The sequence below is a fragment of the Sinocyclocheilus rhinocerous genome, unplaced genomic scaffold (assembly GCF_001515625.1).
Source record: "Sinocyclocheilus rhinocerous isolate Xijiao unplaced genomic scaffold, SAMN03320098_v1.1 scaffold1615, whole genome shotgun sequence".
Taxonomy (NCBI): Eukaryota; Metazoa; Chordata; class Actinopteri; order Cypriniformes; family Cyprinidae; genus Sinocyclocheilus; species Sinocyclocheilus rhinocerous.
The window spans coordinates 1,684,395-1,702,593 of NW_015645292.1; the positions used below are offsets into that span (position 1 = coordinate 1,684,395).

The window sequence follows — 18,199 nt, forward strand, 5'->3', positions numbered from 1 at the left end:
GCTGAATCTGTCTGTCTCTCAGGTGGCCACACAGGAGGAGTTCTTCAATCTGTCTCACTGTCAGCTGGTGACGCTGATCAGCCGTGACGAGCTGAACGTGCGCTGTGAGTCCGAGGTGTTTCACGCGTGTGTGGAGTGGGTTCAGTACGACCGGGAGAACCGGCGGCTGTATGTGCAGGCTCTGCTGCAGGCGGTCCGCTGTCACTCGCTCACACCGCTGTTCCTGCAGCGCCAGCTCGAGCGCTTCGACTGGGACGCTCAGAGCAAAGACTACCTGTCGCAGATCTTCCAGGACCTCACGCTGCACAAGCCCACTAAAGTCACCCCACTCCGGACGCCCAAGGTGCCGCAGCTCATCTACACGGCTGGAGGATACTTCCGGCAGTCGCTCAGCTATCTGGAGGCGTTTAACCCCGGCTCCGGAGCCTGGCTGCGGCTGGCTGATCTACAGGTGCCCCGCAGCGGATTAGCAGCCTGTGTCATCAGCGGCCTGCTGTACGCCGTGGGCGGCAGGAACAACGCTCCGGACGGAAACATGGACTCCAGCATGCTGGACTGTTACAACCCCATGAACAACCGCTGGCTGCCCTGCGCGCCCATGAGTGTCCCGCGCAACCGCATCGGCGTGGGCGTCATCGACGGCATGATCTACGCTGTGGGCGGCTCGCACGGCTGCGTCCATCACAACAGCGTGGAGAGGTGAGACGGTATTTCGCTCCTGCAGAGCTTGTATTGTTCATGTGTTATAACCAGTGTGCCTTTGCAGCAGGTAGATCGCTCTCAGCACAGCCGTCTGCAGTGAACGCTACTTTGTCCTGTTACGGTTTCATAATGAGCTGAAAATATACACATCTCATTATAACAAGAAGGATCTCTAATGTTGTGTCTTGCACCATTACTTTGGCACAGTGTTTTCGTCAACAACATTTTTTTCACCGACGACATGGAATAAAAACTAATTTTGAATGATAAAAACTAAACTGGTTTTCAGTCAGAAATCCAGTCAGAACGAATCTCCTGCGTGGTTGGGAGTTTAGATGCGAACATTTGAGCTGAACGGATCTATCCGGCGGGACATCAGCTAGCATACACCTGCTGCACGTCTCATAACACGATCAAAAATATCAGCGATGATATGATACATTTGAAAAAGCACGAAAGAAAAACTCGATTCAGTTTTCTGAGCGCACACACCCTCTTAGACAGCACACGAGTTCTGAATTCAGTTCTCTTTCGCGTCTTATCGCGCATGAACGGAGAAATGCACACCAAATGATGTCAGTTGGGAGAATATCGGATGTGTATCAGTATATTGCATCCGTGCATTCATTTTTAAAGGGACAGCAGCCTCATTTAGTTGCTGTTGTCTGTGTCATTAATATTAATCAAATAACAAAAGAAAGAGAGAAAATCACTCACTGCTCTTGACTGGACCACTTTAGTAGCCCTAATAAGGATTAAGTTTAATTCATATAAATAAGTATGTCTGCTTGAAAGAATGAAGCATGTTGTAAGCAAAGTTGTTATAAAGAATGCATATTATATAACCATTGGTATTTCATTGAAAAGAAGACAGTGTTCTTGTGTTTTTATTTAATTTTAAGATATAAGACATGTTATGTGTCACAGCAGTTAATAAAGCAATAAACCCCGTGAAGCCGTGGTTTACAGTGAATTTATAACAGCTAAGGGGCGTTTGTTAGGTACGATGCGAAGCGGAGTTAGCTGTTATAAATTCACTGTAAACCACGGCTTCACGGGGATTATTGCTTTTATAAAACGGTTATTCCATATACGTAGTAAGGTTTCACAAAATAAAACAGAGCAAATAAAGTGTAATGATATTAATAAAAACAGTATTCTTCCACCAAACAATGTAGCTCCTTAGAAACAGTTGTGGTTGCTGCAAAGTGGTTGCCGAGCAACACACAAACGTAAACAAAGGTGTATGTTACTTTGTAGAGTAATTTACAACAGCTTCGAACGTGGCTCAGCCAATCAGAATCAAGGACCGGAACTATCCGCTTTATAAACCTGTGTCTATATTGCATGTTCAGTCCTTAAGATCATTCATATTAACAGGTTAATAGATGTTTTATCCAGGAATATGTGTATGGAAATAAAAAAATAAAAAAAAAAGCTTAATAAATGCATTACACTATAACTAAACCCATTAGATTTTAGTTGATTAAATCTACAGTCGACTAAAACTAAATCAATTCAGGTGACTAAAATATGACTAAAACTAAATCAAAATTTGCTGTCAAAATGAACACTGCTTTGAAAAAACTGAAAGGCTGTGATTTAATTAAATAAGTATATGCGTGTTTCAGAGGGAAGCGCCGCTCGGTGTTGATTTACACGCGTGCAGCTCATGATCCGGTGATTGACCCTAGCGTATTCGCAGAAACCAGTTTGGGCTTAAATGATCAGACGCATCGTTTTCACCTGGTTTTCAGCTGTAATGATGCTCTTCTCACGCCAGACACGAGAAAACACCTCAAAGCTTTTGCAACCGGGTAACACTGATTTGCTGCGACGCTTCCTCTGTGATGTTTGTGGAGATTAGTGATGAATGACAGACATTACTCTGTGAGTAGAAGGAAGTGGAAACCGCTATTAATAGATACATAAACACTGAACTTTGCAGTGAGTCACTGGAGTTATAAAGACTGGTCTGTCTGTCAGGTGAGTTTCAGGTAAATCTGTGACGCTCCTCAAGATGTGATCTGACTTACTGACGACCGCAGTAAATAAGCACAGCTCAAGTAATGACGAGCACGAGCTCCAGTGAGTGTGTCATGCAGGGGTTGTCTGTTTGCGTGTTCATGTCAGGCGTTGCGTGATGATTTATCTGTGTTTGATGTGTTCAGGTATGATCCAGAGAGAGACTGCTGGCAGCTGGTGGCGGCGATGCTGACGCGGCGGATCGGAGTCAGTGTAGCCGTGATCAACCGGCTGCTGTATGCGGTGGGAGGCTTCGACGGCACGCACCGGCTGAGCTCCGCTGAATGCTACAACCCCGAGAGAGACGAGTGGAGGAGCATCGCGTCCATGAACACGGTCCGCAGTGGCGCAGGTCAGGCCCTACAGAAATAGCTCGTGTTAAAAGCTCAATCGTCCTCGTTTACTTTCCTCATGTTGTTCCAAACCTGCTTGAGGGCAGTGAATAAATGACGAGAGGACGAACACTCCTGTCTGAACCGTTCCTCAGACTTTCTTTAATTACTGAAGAACATTTTTGTTTTTTCAGGCACTGGGTTAAACATTAGTGACCAGACACAGATCATTAATCAGACCGGTTTGTTTTATGATTGTTCAAACACAGTGTTGGGTAACGCATTACAAGTAACACGAGTTATGTAATCAGATTACTTTTTTCAAGTAACTAGTAAAGTATCGCATTACTTTTTAATTTACAAGAGAATATCTGAGTTACTTTTTCAAATAAGTAATGCAAGTTACTTTTTTTTTCCAATTTATTTATTGACAGCTCTGGTGTTGCCATGGTGACAGAAATCAGAAGAAGTTACTGTAGTTCTAAAATAAATATGAATATGCATTAATTCATCTCACTCAAAAAAAACAAAACAGATTCATTATAAGTAACGTAATTAGTTACTTTTTATGGTGCAACGCAATATTGTAATGCATTACTTTTAAAAGTAACTTTCCCCGACACTGCTCAGACAGCAGGAAGGCATGTGTTCTTTGATTTGTTGATGTGTGCTGCGTCTCGCTGTGAATCCGGGCTGATGTCAGGCGTGTTCTGAGCGTCATGTGATCTGTGTTCAGGCGTGTGCGCTCTGGGGAACTACATCTATGTGATGGGTGGATACGACGGCACCCATCAGCTGAACACCGTGGAGCGGTACGACGTGGAGACGGACGGCTGGAGCCTCATCGCTTCCATGAGACACAGACGCAGCGCTCTGGGAGTGACGGCGCACCACGCACGCATTTACGTGCTCGGTACCAGCTGCATCTTACACTCAGAACGGACCCTGTTTGTGGGATAATTGTAATCCCAGTTATGCATTATAATACATTTCTATTCATTGTTACACCTTTAGAAAGTATAAAACACATGACAAACAAACCCTCAAATATTATGATGCATTTTAACTTTGGTTACAGTTATTTATGGAAAGATATAATGCATTACAATGTACATCATCAGTATGTATACATAAACGCTTTAAGTCGAGTGTTACTGAAATGCTCATCCGTTGCTTATGAAAAGTTTGACTGATCCAGTGCTGATTATGAGACGTTGACTGGTTTGTTTGTTGTGTGTCTGTAGGTGGGTATGATGGGAACACGTTCCTGGACAGTGTGGAGTGTTATGACCCGGAAACAGACGCGTGGAGCGAGGTCAGCAACATGACGTCCGGCCGCAGCGGTGTCGGCGTGGCTGTGACCATGGAGCCGTGCCAGAAGGACCTGAGCCCGTGTCAGAAACACTAGACACACCTCCATCTGTCTCTGCTCATTAAAGATCTCTCTCTCTCTCCCTCCCTCTCTCCCTCTCTCCCTCTCTTCCTCCCTCTCTCTCCCCCTCTCTCTTCCTCCCTCTCTTCCTCCCTCCCTCTCTCAGCCGGTGTCATTAGCGCACAATACATCTGTTGTTCTGATGAAGCTCAGTGCATATGAGAGTCTCCTGTGTGTTCTTCTCTTGAGTCGAGTCGAGTGAAGGTTAAGAATCGAGCAGCAGAGCTACACGGGATCGTCTGAGCTGAATAAAGTGCCATGAACCGCCGCCTCAGTATGTGCTGGACTCCGACGCTTCACACCAGTTCATCAGTGCAGTTTGACTCAGATCAAGCTGTTCGGGTGATTTTGTATTTGTCTTTTTCATGTCAGACGTCCATCCCTCTTGAAGCTGATGGTGATTTTGTGTGAAACGAACTAAAGATCCGCCTCAGAGCAGACATACGAAATCATTTTTACTAACAGAATGAGCTGTGAAGCGTTTGCAGATTTATCTAACTGAATTCCAGCCTACAGACGCATTTGATGCCAACATTGTTTTTCTCTGAAATGAAAGATGATTTTCACAGGCTGATGAAATTATGTATTTGTAAAACCAATTTAAGCTGCTTTTCCAGGGATTTTGTACATTGGTATTGCATGAAGTCTGTTTTTTCTTTTATTTATTTGAAATATTGTCCCTTTGCTATTAGTGATTCGCTCCTGTTTGTTCTCAATGAACTGAACTCGGGCTCATTTTTACAAATTATGCTTTTTGTTTCAAAAGGGATGCGTTTTCCTTTGAATCATTCAAAATTAAGTATAAAGGTTTATTTAAAGTCTGCCTTGTATATTTTACAGCAACGAATACATTGTACAAACGTTGTATATTAAAAGCGTATGTTTCCTGCAGTAGTTTGTGTTGATTTGTGAGGAGAATCATGCGCGCGGTGGCGCCAAAACACAACACCAAGCGCGGGAACGCCATGAAAGCGCGCGAAATATTGATATAATTATAAAATCTAGCTATAAACAACAACAACAACGATAACAGATGGATAGACAGATTCAGACAAATTAGGTTTAGGTTACAAACAACATTCAGCGATTCAAACTAAAATGTTTTGAGAGGAGCAAAGAGAGCTCTCACAGAAACCTGTGCACGTCATTAGATTATAACATAAACGTGATTTGTCCGATTCATAACTAATAAGGAGACATAAAGTGTCGCGAGTCGGTTGTCATGATACTCCGGCGCTCAGAAGCACAACAAAACCAACCTGTTTACCCAGTTTTAGTGATTTAATCTGTTCGCGCGTGAACTGAACATTTCACAACGGAATGCCAAATTAGGCAGAAAAAGAGAGAGCGTGAAATATGAATGCTGAATATGAATCTGTAGTGTTAGGCTGTTTAACTGCGTTTATATGAAGTTTACAGATTGACCTCTGACTCAATGAGTTCTCGTGATGAAACGTGTTCTGGGAGGCGCTTGAACAGCATTAAGCCTCGAAGAAACTCTGCAGCAAGGCTTCGAGTCGCGGGACAGAGTCTGTGTCCAGGTGCTGCTGAGGAACAGGTAACAGGTGAGGAACAGGTGAGTTCAGCTCCAGTCCGCCGCTTCTCTGGCACAGCTGCGACTCCGCTTTATATCGGTTTGTCTGTAAACAAGCAACAATACTGGAATCTGAACACAAGTATCCGCTCACCTGTGATCAGCAGGGTTATTACTGTCCAACAGTCTCTGCGGTTGAGTTGGTAAAGTCAACATAACGCGCGTTCAACACTGTAGAAACTTCGCAGAAACTCTTGAAAGTGTCACGTGGTGCTGAGTTAATCAATAGATGATTGAAACCGCAGCTAATGACTAACCACGTTTGCTCACCTTCATTATGTCAATATTAGGCAAAGTATTATAATTGCTTGCGGTGATATTTCAGACTGAATCTGTCTCTGTCCTCTGGCAGGTGTGGAGATGATTCCTGTGAATGAGTTCCGGAGCATCACGAGCGAGCAGAACCCACAGTTCCGGGTCCTGAAGCCCTGGTGGGACGTTCTGTCCGAGTACCTGGGCATCGCGATGCTGATGATGGGGGTGTTCGGCTGCACGCTTCAGGTGGGACATCCATCCGATCCGGACACAACAGAGCTTCACATAATGGCATCAGATTACCAAGAGTTCCCATATGAGTCCGTGTCACACAAAACTGTCCTACTGAGGCTATTAATCAGTGACTAAGAAGAAGTAGTTCAGATGGAAATGAAACCGTGTCATCTGTTCACTGAGAGTGGACAGTGACTTTTACTGCCAGACTCCACAACAAACGCCATCAAAGTATAATAACAGTCGTCCATGTGACTCGCGCACTTTATTCAGAGACTTCTGAAGCCATATGAAAATGAACAGATTGAAATGTAGTTTTTTCCCCTTCACTGCAGCATCCAAACGTCACAAATGCTGCACGCAGACACATAAAACAGGTTTGGAATGACACGAGGGTGAGAATTTTCATTTTAATGTGAACTATTCCTTAGAAAAGTACATATTTTTGTGTGTGTTGCTGTTGCTGTGGTTTGTCATTCAGTTCTCGGTGTTTTTCGGCTGTTCGCTCAGATTCACGTATCAGAAACCGTCTGCTTCCAATATCAGCCTGCAGAGAAGTTCGTAGATGGTCACGTTACATGAAGTTATGGTTGTAAAGGCCTTTGAGGCGGCTGCCAGACTAAACACCACTGTATCTCTGGAAGCGATTCTCTGTAGAAACGTGTTCCTGTTCTTGTGCGGCTGCATTCAAACACACGAGTGGCCGAGCAAAACGCATTTTCACACAAAGCCCTACATTTAAATGGATGTACAACAAACGTATTAAATGTTAAAACTCCACAGTGGGGTTGTTGACATATTAATCTTTTGTACAATTTTGAATGGACACTCCCAGCATGCTGAGTTGGCAGCACTGATAATATTTCACCCACAACAATTGTGGAACTGAATTATCACAGGTTAAAAAAATGCTTTTGAGACATTGCATTCAGAATCCACTTGGATTGTGGATCCAGTGCTCCATCGCAGTGCTCCGCGGTGGCACGTGAACGGGCATGAACGTCTGATCAGGAATGTGTGCAATAAAGAGAAGCGATTAGGCAAGAGCTTTAGCTGATTAGATAATGCGTCTCTGCGGTGTGTTTGCCATCAGCTCCTGCTGTGAGACCGATCTTCCATTCTTCCTTTTATTTGCCGCCAGCTGTCAGCTCCAGAAACATGCAGGTGTTTGCAGTGTAAATGTTCATTAGATGAGTGCGATGTTTCGTGTGTCATCGTCACTGATGCTTAGACAATCTCCATCTCTCCGCAGCTGACCCAAGACAAGATATCTTGCCTGCCGAACCGATTCACGGATCTCTCCGGCGGAGACCGAGACTGCAGTCACCTGCGGCAGGAGAACGAGAGTCTGTGGGAGTTCGCCATCACCAAACGTCTCGGTCCGAACGTCGTGGAGGTGTTCGGCCGGAAGAACGGCCTGGATATCCACCAGTACGAGTTCGTCAACCACTTCTGCTACGAACGGGCCGTGCACTGGTACGGAAAGTACTTCCCCTACCTAGTGGTGATCCACAGCATGATCTTCATGGTGGCCAGCAGCTTCTGGTTCAAGTTCCCAGGGACGTCGTCAAAGATCGAGCTGTTCGTGATCATTCTGGGGAAGTGCTTCGACTCTCCCTGGACCACGAGAGCCATCAGCGAAGTCTACGAAGAGCGGCGAGAGGAGAGAATGGTCGTGTGGAGAAAGAACACAATGACCAAATCAGCCGCAGACAACAACGACGACATGGTGTCTCTGATCCGATCTTCCATAAAGTCCAGCTCGGACCAGAAACCGTCAGAAGCGACCGCGTCGCTCCTGGATAAGAAAGAAGGCGAGCAGGCCAAGGCCCTGTTTGAGAAAGTCAGGAAGTTTCGGACGCACGTGGAGGAGGCGGATCTGCTTTACTTCATGTACGTGCTGCAGACGGCGCTGAAGGTCTTCAAATTCGCTCTCATCACTGTTTACAGCGTCGCGCTGGTCCCCAACATCCAGATCGTGGTGATGTGCTCGGTGCCTCCGGATCTGACGGGGTTCAGTGCGTTCTGCTGTAACTACAATAAAGCACATCTGTTCTCCAAATTAGCCTACTGCTACATATGCTTCGTCGGGGTCTACGGACTGCTGTGCATTTATTCGCTTTATTGGCTGTTTCACCGACCGCTGAAAGAGTATTCCTTTGAGGCGGTTCGCTTGGAAACGGGAATAAACGACATCCCGGATGTTAAAAATGACTTTGCGTTTCTCCTGCACCTCAGCGACCAGTACGACGCCCTGTACTCCAAACGCTTCGCCGTGTTTCTCTCGGAGGTCAGCGAATGCCGCTTACGGCAGCTCAACCTCAACCACGAGTGGACGGCTGATAAGCTCTGCCTCCAGACGTGAAGGACAGAATGAAGCGCAGATAATCACAACACTGGAGCGCTGCTCTTATGCTTTGAACAAATATAGCTGATTTACTGGATGCCATCGGTGATATGAGCTCAGTAACGTGCTCTGATTACAGCAGATACAATCCTAACTCCATACATAAGTGACAGTGTTTGTGTGAAGCACTGAACTTTCACCAGACAGACTCCTACCTTCAGTTCAGTTCCAACAATATCAAGTGTTCCTGGAGATTTTCATTCGGTGCTTCAGATGTGTTTGATTAGGGTTCGACCTGAACTTTTGCCATAGGGGAATTTTAACAGTAACTTAATTAAGTGTTAAAGCCAGCCCTACTGTGAGCTACACGATTGTTGATTGATGGTTTATGCTTTTGTTAAAGCCATCAGCACTTAATATTTTAACATTTTTTTTAGTAATCATGTTTAACAGTGGACTTCTTGGTAAAAAAAAAAAAAAAAAACATGATTTAACCATGATTCTGCAAAGAAACCTTGACACCAATCAGTGAATCACGTCAAGCAAAGCTTACGAAAGAGCTCTTTAGCTCCGCCCACTCTCCCATGATGCACTGCGATGACGTAATAGCCTCTCCACGCTCTTTGTGCATATGTGCTTATTCTGCAATAAACATAAAATATGTTGTTTATATATGCACAATTAACATCTTTAAATCAACAGCTTTAGTAGTTTTTAATTAGAGTGTCATTCGCAATGGTTCATGGGATTGTAGTTCGTTCCTTCATTAAAGTCGTTAAATACACAGTCTTGTACCTTTTTTTGTACTTTATAGTTTTGACTCAAGGTTTGTAATGTTGTGATTTATCTGGTAGCTGGTTGGTTTAGTTTATGACTAAACTCTTTAATGAAGACTTTTTAAAAATCCCTATGGGAGAAACTGATGGGAGCAATACTTCTAAACCCACAGCCGCTGTAAGAGTGAGCGGACACTATTGACACGATATTAACACGACAGTAAGCTGGGCGTGAGAACAGAGGAGCTGTAGATGAGATTAGTCCAGATGTGCTGAGGCCGTGTGTGTCCCTTTAGCCCAATTAATTCTGCATTTCTGTTTTTTTCTCAGAAGTATTTAAGCTCAGATGCTTATCTATTGAAGTAAATTCACTCGGGTGTTTAAACAGCAATACCGGAGTAAATCTGATTAGAAAAAAACAGCAGACAGAGCTCTGAAAGCAAATGCATTTCTAAACAATGAAGCCTCTGTGTGTTGTTTTCTGATGGTGGGTGTGGCTGAGCGAGCGGAAATTTCCACAGGTGTGTGTGTGTGTGTGTGTAGCTTTACCTTTATACCTGCTAGCATTCCTTTTCATCTCGTGAAGTACACAATTAAAAGCTCATGGACGTTCAGATCAGCCAACCACCTGAGCTGTAAATGTCATGTGACTCCTGACTCTTGAGCTGCAGGAAATGATGTCATGACAACACCGATTGGCCGATGACAAGAACACTCACACACACACACACACACTCACACACACACACACACACACCATACACACACACACACACTCACTCATACACACACACACACACTCACTCATACACACACACACACACTCACTCATACACACACACACACACTCACTCATACACACACACACACACTCACTCATACACACACACACACACTCACTCATACACACACACACTCTCACACACTCACACACACACACACACACACAGTCGCAAAGCCTTCACTAGTGATGATCCTGAGCTGAGACGTCAAAGTCAGCACAATCAAGAACTGCGTCTACTAGAGTATAATGTAGTTGTGACTTGAAAGTTACGTGCAAAAAATTATTTGTCAGAATATGCAAATCGTTTGAAACATTTTAAATAATTTTCGATATTTACAGCATCTGCCAGCAGAAGCTAATTTGACTAGCCAGCGAGCCTTGAATCATCTGAAGCTTCAGTGACTCCCTCTGCTGGCAGACTAGAATAACCTCTGACCTCTCTCAGGTTCTGGCTCAAACAGAGAGAATTAACAGAAGTCTCTCCATCAGATTATAGTCTATAGTGAATGGGTTAGTCGGATCTGCATCTCTGAACTAAACTGTGGATCATTTTGGCTTCATTCAATTATTATATTTAGCAAAATTCATGAAATCAGTAAAATAGTTTTACAACTAAAAGGCTGCATTTCTTTTCTTAATAGCAAGACTGTGTATGTCTAGACAAAATATATTTCTTAATATATGAATGATCAATATATTAAATTATATAACAGTATATAAAAAAATATACGGAATAATATATTGTGTAAATACATTACAATATATTGAATAATACATAAGGAATTGCCGCTTTCATATATTGAAAAATATGTGACAATATATTCTTATCACAATGTATGTAATTTTATATTCAGTAATCCACTTTATAATATATTGATGTGCATGTGATAAGATGTATAGAAATATATTGAACATATTCACTCATGCAGTATATACACACATATATGGAAATATATATTTCTTGTTTAACAATCATTTACAATATACATGTTTCATATAGTTTACAATAGCATAAGCACACCTGCTCAGACTAAAGCACTAAAGACTATCACAGTGCTGACGAGCGCACAGACATTACCTTTTAAATAAAGTAACATATAGTCTTAATGGTCTAAATTTCAAAATAATACATTAAACACTTACAGATCTCCCAGTATAATAACACTGAGCAGAACACATTGAATAACACTTTAACAGTTTTACTCTCCTTTAACAGTCAGAAGCATTCTGTGTATGTGTCTATATGTGTGTACATACATTCTCATTTATATGGGAACATGAATGTGCAATATGTACTCAACAAAGGATCAAACCTTATGAATATTTGATGTATTTGTGTTGATGTTATATGGCCGGGTGTAAACTGATGTGAGTTAAAGCTCTGACTCTGAGGATGATTTACTCGCGGTGTATGTGGACTTTGTCCAGCGATCTCAAACACACTTCTGTATATAACAGCTGTTAGATTAGTCCATATTGGTGCAGAGGAGTCAGACCTCAAGAAGTAACTGATGCTTTAGAGAATCACTCATTAAGATGACGAACTGGTCAGAAAGCCTCGACACCATGCAGCAGATGCAGCGAGCGCTGTGCTGCTGGACAGAAGAGGGATCCTGAGAGTTTGGCCTGAATGCAGCGAGCAAACAAACCCTCCATTGTGTCTGCGTCTCTCCGAGTTGTAAACGCCCAGAAAAGCAGAGTTTCTGTTCAAAGCGAAGCTCTGACAGCACAATGTTTGCCTTGTACAGTCGCACACATTCCTGCTCGGGTCACCTGGAGCTCATCTTCTGGAGGAATACAGTTACACAGGAACTCAGTGTCAGATCTGACTGTAGGCTTGAAGTTAGTGATAATATACCAATGTTTGTTCAGTAATGTGGTGTAACTGAAGCAGTTTGTTCTCAAACTGTTCTGAGGAGCCACATCATGTGAAAGATGTCTGGTCCTGAGATAAAAGATGCGTGGCATGACCGAACGCCTGCCTGGTGTTGTGTGTTGATGAGGGATCCATCTGCTGGAAAACATCTCAGCATCTACGACACGGCTAATTCAGACCAACTGATTTCAGTTTATTAAACACCTTAATAAATAACATCTGAAACACCACAGTAAACATAAACGTTAATATACAAATCTTCAATAAATAAGTCAAATAAATTCATAAAATGTTATTTACAGACGTTAATCCGCAAAAAAAAACTTACACACAAAGCGATAATTCATCAGTGAAATAATTTCACAAGAATAAAACTGTTAACAGTTCAAGTTTCTGCACAGAAATGTTTTGTAAAATACCAAAGAAAGAGTTATTTACACGTGTGCCGGATCCAGTGCAGGGGCCGCTCTGTGCAAACCGGTGCTACATATTCCAGCTAATATTGTGAGCTCAACTACCAACTAACTATACATCTCAACATCCAACTTATTAATATAAATACAACCCGCTAATGATCGCCGAGGGCTCCCAAACACATGCATGGAGCCGTACAGTTCTTCAACTGGAGCTGGTTGCGATCAAGCGCTCCAAAAGCTCCACCATCTCCGGAGCGCGAGCGTCCCGGGCCACATCCAGAGCGTCGGCCCCGCAGCTGTCCCGGTGCCCCAGGTCCGAGAGCGGGGCCAGGTACTCCCCCACGTCCCCGTGGCCCTCGCGGATGGCGATGTGGAGGGGCAGGGCTCCGCTGTGGTCGGGGACGTTGACCGAGGCGCCGTGGTCCACCAGAACCCTCAGCGTGTCCAGGAATCCGGTGCGGGCCGCGTCATGCGCAGGGGTCACGCCGCAGCGGTCCTGGATGTTCGGGTCAGCGCCGTGGTCCAGCAGCACACACGCCACACTGGTGCAGCCCATCATCATCACCTGCAGCACAAAACACGCATGAATCCCCGCGAACACGTGATCATATAAAATGCAGATAATCAATGATGGTCATGACATCATTGCGGCCGGAAGCGAAAGCGAAACAAACAGCGCTGTGAGATCTATAATTACATGCTATGAATGTAAAACAGCACTTCACCTGCAGCGCGGTCTTCCCGAACTCATTGAGCGCGTCCGGATCGACCCGGTGATCCTGCAGGATCCGCCGAAGCGCCTCCACATTCCCCCGCGCCGCCGCCGCGCTGAGACTCTTCCCGCAGCCGAGCCCGTCCAGAACCATCATCCGAAGCACCTGCCGATCACACCAGACCCGATCCGAACATCCACGCGAATCTCTCCAAGCACCTGATTCAACAGCAACATGAGCGGACGTGAAGAGCATGTGAAGCGCTTACCGTTTCTCTCTCCGTCGCAGTCCGCGGATGAGCGACCGTTGGCTGTTGTTCTGTTTACTCAGATCCGCCAAAACAATCACAAATAAACGCGCTGAGCGCCTTCACATCGCGCGCTCGGCCGACAACAGCGCCGCACGACGAGCGCTCGTCAGCCAATCAGCGCTCACACACGCCAACACGGCTGCCGTAATTGGACAAAAGGGAGGAGTGCTGATAGGCGTTGCTACAGTATCGCCGTGGCAACTGCGCCAGCGACCAATGAGAAAGTAGAGCGCAGAAGGCGGGCGATTTGAGAAGGTTTATTTGTAAACTGTTGCGTTCATTCACAGAGACAGAGAGAGAGAGAGAGAGAAAACATTTTAAAAAAACATTTTAAACTGGGAAAAACATCCAATTGAAAATATGCATTTAGATTTCTGTAAAAGAATACTCAAAGTCCAAAGAAAAACACCAAATAACGGATGCAGGGCAGAATTAGGCCAATACCCTCTCCTTCTAAACATTCAAAAAAGAGCCATCAAATTCTGGAAACACCTAAAGACAAGTGACCCCAGCACATACCATTATAAAGCCCTGAAACAGCAAGAGCTGAGCCTCACGAAGAGTCCCCTCCTTCAGCTGCTGCTGAGACTGACAGAGATCAGCCAGCCTCAGAACTCACACTCACTCTCAACCATTCGGCCCACACAGATCATCAACACAGAGAAACACAAGTACATCACCCATTGGACAAACACCATCAAAAACCAGCACAAATTAGAATGTTATTCGGCACTAAATCGAGAGTACACCACGGCAAGCTACCTGAGCACAGTGACTGATGTCAAACTCAGGAAAACACTGACGATGTACAGACTCAGCGAGCACAGTCTGTCTGTAGAGACGGGCCGGCGCAGACAAACCTGGCTCTCCCGTGAGGAGAGACTCTGCTCCCACTGCAGTCTGGGAGAGATAGAGACAGAGCTGCACTTCCTCACAGAATGCCCCAAATACCTAACCATCAGAGACCACTATTACCCCAAAATAAACAAAATATTTCCCCAATTTAATAGTTGCACCCCAACCGAAAAACTTTGTTTCATTCTCGGCGAAAAAGCCAAATGTGCAAATATTGCTGCAATTGAAATTGAGGGTGAGAGCGAGAGTGTGTGTGTGTGTGTGTGTGTGTGTGTGTGTGCGCGCGCGCGTGAGTGTGTGTGTGTGAGAGAGTGTGTGAGAGAGTGTGTGTGTGTGTGTGTGAGTGAGTGTGTGTGTGAGTGTGTGAGTGTATGTGTGTGAGTGTGTGTGTGGGTGTGTGTGAGTGAGTGTGTGTGTGAGTGTGTGAGTGTATGTGTGTGAGTGTGTGTGTGGGTGTGTGTGAGTGAGTGTGTGTGTGAGTGTGTGAGTGTATGTGTGTGAGTGTGTGTGTGGGTGTGTGTGAGTGAGTGTGTGTGTGAGTGTGTGAGTGTATGTGTGTGAGTGTGTGTGTGGGTGTGTGTGAGTGAGTGTGTGTGTGAGTGTGTGAGTGTGTGTGTGTGTGAGAGAGAGAAAGAGCGGGCAGTCAGCGCATGACACACATTCATACAGTCATCAGGAATAATAAACATGTTTAGGCATATATCAGTAATTTCAGGACAAATATATTAGTTTATTATTAAACAGAAATTATTGACAACATATTCCATGATTTGGTGCAAAAAGCACTTGAAAATACATTGTGATTGAAATGCTGAGTCTGCTTACATTCAACCAACAATTTATACAATAATCTTTTTTTCTAATGAAATTCTGGCAGGATAAAATCGACTAAAACATTTCATAAACTTCCTCCAAAAACGTGCTGTGCAGTCCTCATGCGTCTCATTAGCTGTTTGTCCTCAGCTGGTAATCTAAACACATGCAGATATAAATAAATGATGATAATTAATGCCAATCATCCTCTTCACATCTCCTGATCTGCTGCACTGCCCAGCATACAGGCTTTTATAAAAACCTGCTTTGTGAGAGGATAGATGTCAACTATTCTTTGCGTTTTCCTTTTTTGCAATTTGTTCTATGTTGTAATTATGAGGCAAGGCAGGAGAAGTATTGCACTAATGGTCAAAGCAACGAGTTTCTAGCAGGACCTGATGGATATAGCCCTTTTTTTCTTTCTGTATATGTATATTAATATTAATTTAATTTTGTTTAGTGTGTCTTTGTCTATAGATTTAGTTTAAATGATTGAAAATATGTATGTTTCACATGGTTGCTTGTTTGTATGAATTAGAAAGCCTAATCAAATATGAACCATAAAAAAAAAAAGCCCTGTCTTGTTCAAGTTCTGCAAACGGCGCTCACCTCCGCTCTGTGTGATGTAGCGGACCCACGGCAGCGCCTGATAGCCGCTCTTCTCAATGATCTTCATGTATCGCACCTTTCAAATAAAATAGATTTGACATGAGTTGCAGAACTGATCACACATTCTCACTTCAGATCTTAAACATGATGACATGAGTGTAAACAGAGTGATAGTGAATGCAAACACAAGCAAATGCACTGCAAAGTCACGCTCACACCTGTATGCCGGACACAGTGAAGTACGGGATCTCAAACTTGACGGTGATCGGAGGCCTTCCCTCCAGCTCGTGATTCTCTACACTCGGCAGACCGAAGTGAGCGCGCATCAGAAACTCCTTTCCACCCTGTCGACGACACCAGAGCTCAGATTTACACAGATCCGAGTGTGTGAGGGTCAGAAACACATCTGTGATCGCTTTCTCACCGGGAACGATTTAATGCTCCACACCACCAGGTTCTTCTCAGGAACGTATTTAGCGTGACCTGTGCTGGCTTTGAACTTGGGAGAGTCGGCATCGCTCGGCACCGGCACGTGGATCTCCACATTATTGGCCACGGACTGCTTTTTAAACTGGCCTTTAGCCTGAAATGCAGAGAGAGAGAGAGAGAGAAAGAGCGAGCGGATCACGCCTGGAAATCAGTCTACACATACTGAACAATGCTGAACAATGACTCTAAAGCTGTAGATTGTGGAGTCATGAAGAAAATCTTGCTGACAAACCTTCACCATGATCTCCACCCGACTGTGAGAGAACTTCTCAATAACAGACTCGATCCAAATGAGCGGCTTCACCTGCAGACCAGAGATGGAGAAGATGAACAGAGAGACTGACACACATCGGCTGTGCGACGCTGCTGCTGCAGATCTTCTCCAGAAGTCACACTGTTTATTTTATGGACAAGTTGTAAGATCTAAAACAACTACGGTCAGGACTAAACTCACTCCTGTTCATACACCGTGAACAGATAAAGGCGTTCAGTAGCTCTAATTATCATGAGTTGAGTTATTGTGTGCTGTAGGAACAGAACTGTAGTCAACAACTAGCTGTCTGTAACGTCACAAGCATCATGGTTATTCTTTTAAAAAAATTTTCATGTAAAACAGCAGAAAACAGGTCAACTGTGTGGCCACAGAGGAAGATAAAACAGGTGTTTTGGGAGAGAGAGGTTAAAACAAAAACCCTAAGAGGCTGAAAGCAGCAGAAATATCCCAAAATGCTGCACAGGATAAAAACGAAGTAATAGATGCTTTCCAAAGTCGTCATCGTTACTGTGGTTATCTGTTGTTATGGTTACAGGCAATACTTGTGAGGAACTAGAAAATAAAACAGTACTTGACTTCAGCTAGCCTTTATTCGATCTGCTCGTGTCTGTTGTTGTGTTACAATCGTGTTAGTCGATACACAATCTGGCGCTCACGTGTGTGTTGATCCGGTACGACATGAGCTCAGACTCTCCGTCAGGCGGGATGAAGGAGATGGTTCTGTCGCTCTCGAACCGTGACAGACGAACACACTGATGAAACTTCACATCCTCCATAGCCACAGACTTCCCTTTATCTCCTGCACACACACACACGCACGCACACACACACACACACTCTCACACACAAACACACACACACACACACACACACACACACTCTCACACACACACACACACACACACACACACACACACACAAACACTGATGTACCTGAGAGAGAAACACACGTGAGGAGACGAGCTTCAACATGATGATCGCGTGAAGCCGACGGCTCTTACTCCTGAAGGATCTTGCTGTCTGTCGTCTGCGGGAAACCGAAGTCCATGAGCTCGTCCAGCAGCTCGTACACCACCACGAAGTTATCCTGGATGCTCTCTTCCTCCAGCTCCTTGAAGTACTCCGTGAACACCTGAACACACGGCACAGGAGAAGCACGCTTGTTTCTCAGCATGACATTCAATGCGTTCGGTTAAATCTAAACCTCGCTTGAAGAATCCACCCCGGTAGTTAATGAAGGACCACGAGTCGTCTCGGACTCACCTCCACCAGCTTGTACAGGAAGGCGTAGACCAGAGACGCATTGGAGTTCTTGTTGGTGGTGGCCACCACTGATGTTATCGGCAGGGTGAGGGAAAGAAAC

At 44.5% G+C, this 18,199-nt stretch overlaps 4 protein-coding genes across 7 annotated transcripts in view; 2 read left to right on the plus strand and 2 right to left on the minus strand.

Moving 5' to 3' along the window:
- The window catches only part of keap1b (kelch-like ECH-associated protein 1b), a 9,518-nt gene extending 4,136 nt beyond the window's left edge, over nucleotides 1-5,382 (plus strand). For both annotated transcript variants that reach the window (XM_016509462.1, XM_016509463.1), the window contains exons 4-7: nucleotides 23-699; nucleotides 2,874-3,079; nucleotides 3,796-3,972; nucleotides 4,304-5,382. In XM_016509462.1, the coding sequence (XP_016364948.1) occupies nucleotides 23-699; nucleotides 2,874-3,079; nucleotides 3,796-3,972; nucleotides 4,304-4,467 (1,224 nt within the window). In that variant the 3' untranslated portion in view covers nucleotides 4,468-5,382. The remainder of the gene's footprint in view (nucleotides 1-22; nucleotides 700-2,873; nucleotides 3,080-3,795; nucleotides 3,973-4,303) is intronic.
- A 149-nt stretch (nucleotides 5,383-5,531) lies between these two features.
- On the plus strand, nucleotides 5,532-9,271 carry LOC107705930 (volume-regulated anion channel subunit LRRC8E). Of its 2 annotated transcripts, none has more exons than XM_016509464.1 (3): nucleotides 5,532-6,056; nucleotides 6,438-6,586; nucleotides 7,827-9,271. In XM_016509464.1, the coding sequence occupies exons 1-3, from the start codon at nucleotides 5,927-5,929 to the stop codon at nucleotides 8,937-8,939; spliced, it is 1,392 nt and encodes a 463-aa protein (XP_016364950.1). In that variant the 5' UTR covers nucleotides 5,532-5,926; the 3' UTR covers nucleotides 8,940-9,271. The 2 variants fall into 2 exon arrangements, with proteins under 2 accessions (XP_016364950.1, XP_016364951.1); XM_016509465.1 differs by having other exon boundaries at nucleotides 5,983-6,067.
- Nucleotides 9,272-12,828: 3,557 nt separating this feature from the next.
- Nucleotides 12,829-13,835, minus strand: cdkn2d (cyclin-dependent kinase inhibitor 2D (p19, inhibits CDK4)). Of its 2 annotated transcripts, XM_016509468.1 has the most exons (3): nucleotides 13,755-13,835; nucleotides 13,499-13,651; nucleotides 12,829-13,338 (listed from the first exon to the last, which is right to left on the minus strand). In XM_016509468.1, the coding sequence occupies exons 2-3, from the start codon at nucleotides 13,640-13,642 to the stop codon at nucleotides 12,976-12,978; spliced, it is 507 nt and encodes a 168-aa protein (XP_016364954.1). In that variant the 5' UTR covers nucleotides 13,643-13,651; nucleotides 13,755-13,835; the 3' UTR covers nucleotides 12,829-12,975. The 2 variants fall into 2 exon arrangements, with proteins under 2 accessions (XP_016364954.1, XP_016364955.1); XM_016509469.1 differs by lacking the exon at nucleotides 13,755-13,835 and having other exon boundaries at nucleotides 12,830-13,338; nucleotides 13,499-13,697.
- Nucleotides 13,836-15,360: 1,525 nt separating this feature from the next.
- The window catches only part of ap1m2 (adaptor related protein complex 1 subunit mu 2), a 4,902-nt gene continuing 2,063 nt past the window's right edge, over nucleotides 15,361-18,199 (minus strand). The window contains exons 7-12 of the mRNA XM_016509466.1: nucleotides 17,493-17,635; nucleotides 16,795-16,866; nucleotides 16,498-16,656; nucleotides 16,292-16,417; nucleotides 16,074-16,149; nucleotides 15,361-15,622 (exon numbers count right to left, since the gene is read on the minus strand). Coding sequence (XP_016364952.1) covers nucleotides 15,597-15,622; nucleotides 16,074-16,149; nucleotides 16,292-16,417; nucleotides 16,498-16,656; nucleotides 16,795-16,866; nucleotides 17,493-17,635 — 602 coding nt within the window. The 3' untranslated portion in view covers nucleotides 15,361-15,596. The remainder of the gene's footprint in view (nucleotides 15,623-16,073; nucleotides 16,150-16,291; nucleotides 16,418-16,497; nucleotides 16,657-16,794; nucleotides 16,867-17,492; nucleotides 17,636-18,199) is intronic.

What these genes read in the sequence shown, in the direction of transcription:
- LOC107705930 (XM_016509464.1), top strand. Translation starts at nt 5,927, where the DNA reads ATGAGTTCTCGTGATGAAACGTGTTCTGGGAGGCGCTTGAACAGCATT. An exon ending in TGCTGAGGAACAGGTAACAG is followed by an intron (nt 6,057 to 6,437) that starts GTGAGGAACAGG and finishes GTCCTCTGGCAG; the next exon opens with GTGTGGAGATGATTCCTGTG. An exon ending in TGTTCGGCTGCACGCTTCAG is followed by an intron (nt 6,587 to 7,826) that starts GTGGGACATCCA and finishes ATCTCTCCGCAG; the next exon opens with CTGACCCAAGACAAGATATC.
- cdkn2d (XM_016509468.1), bottom strand. Translation starts at nt 13,642, where the DNA reads ATGATGGTTCTGGACGGGCTCGGCTGCGGGAAGAGTCTCAGCGCGGCG. An exon ending in TCGGGAAGACCGCGCTGCAG is followed by an intron (nt 13,339 to 13,498) that starts GTGAAGTGCTGT and finishes TTTGTGCTGCAG; the next exon opens with GTGATGATGATGGGCTGCAC.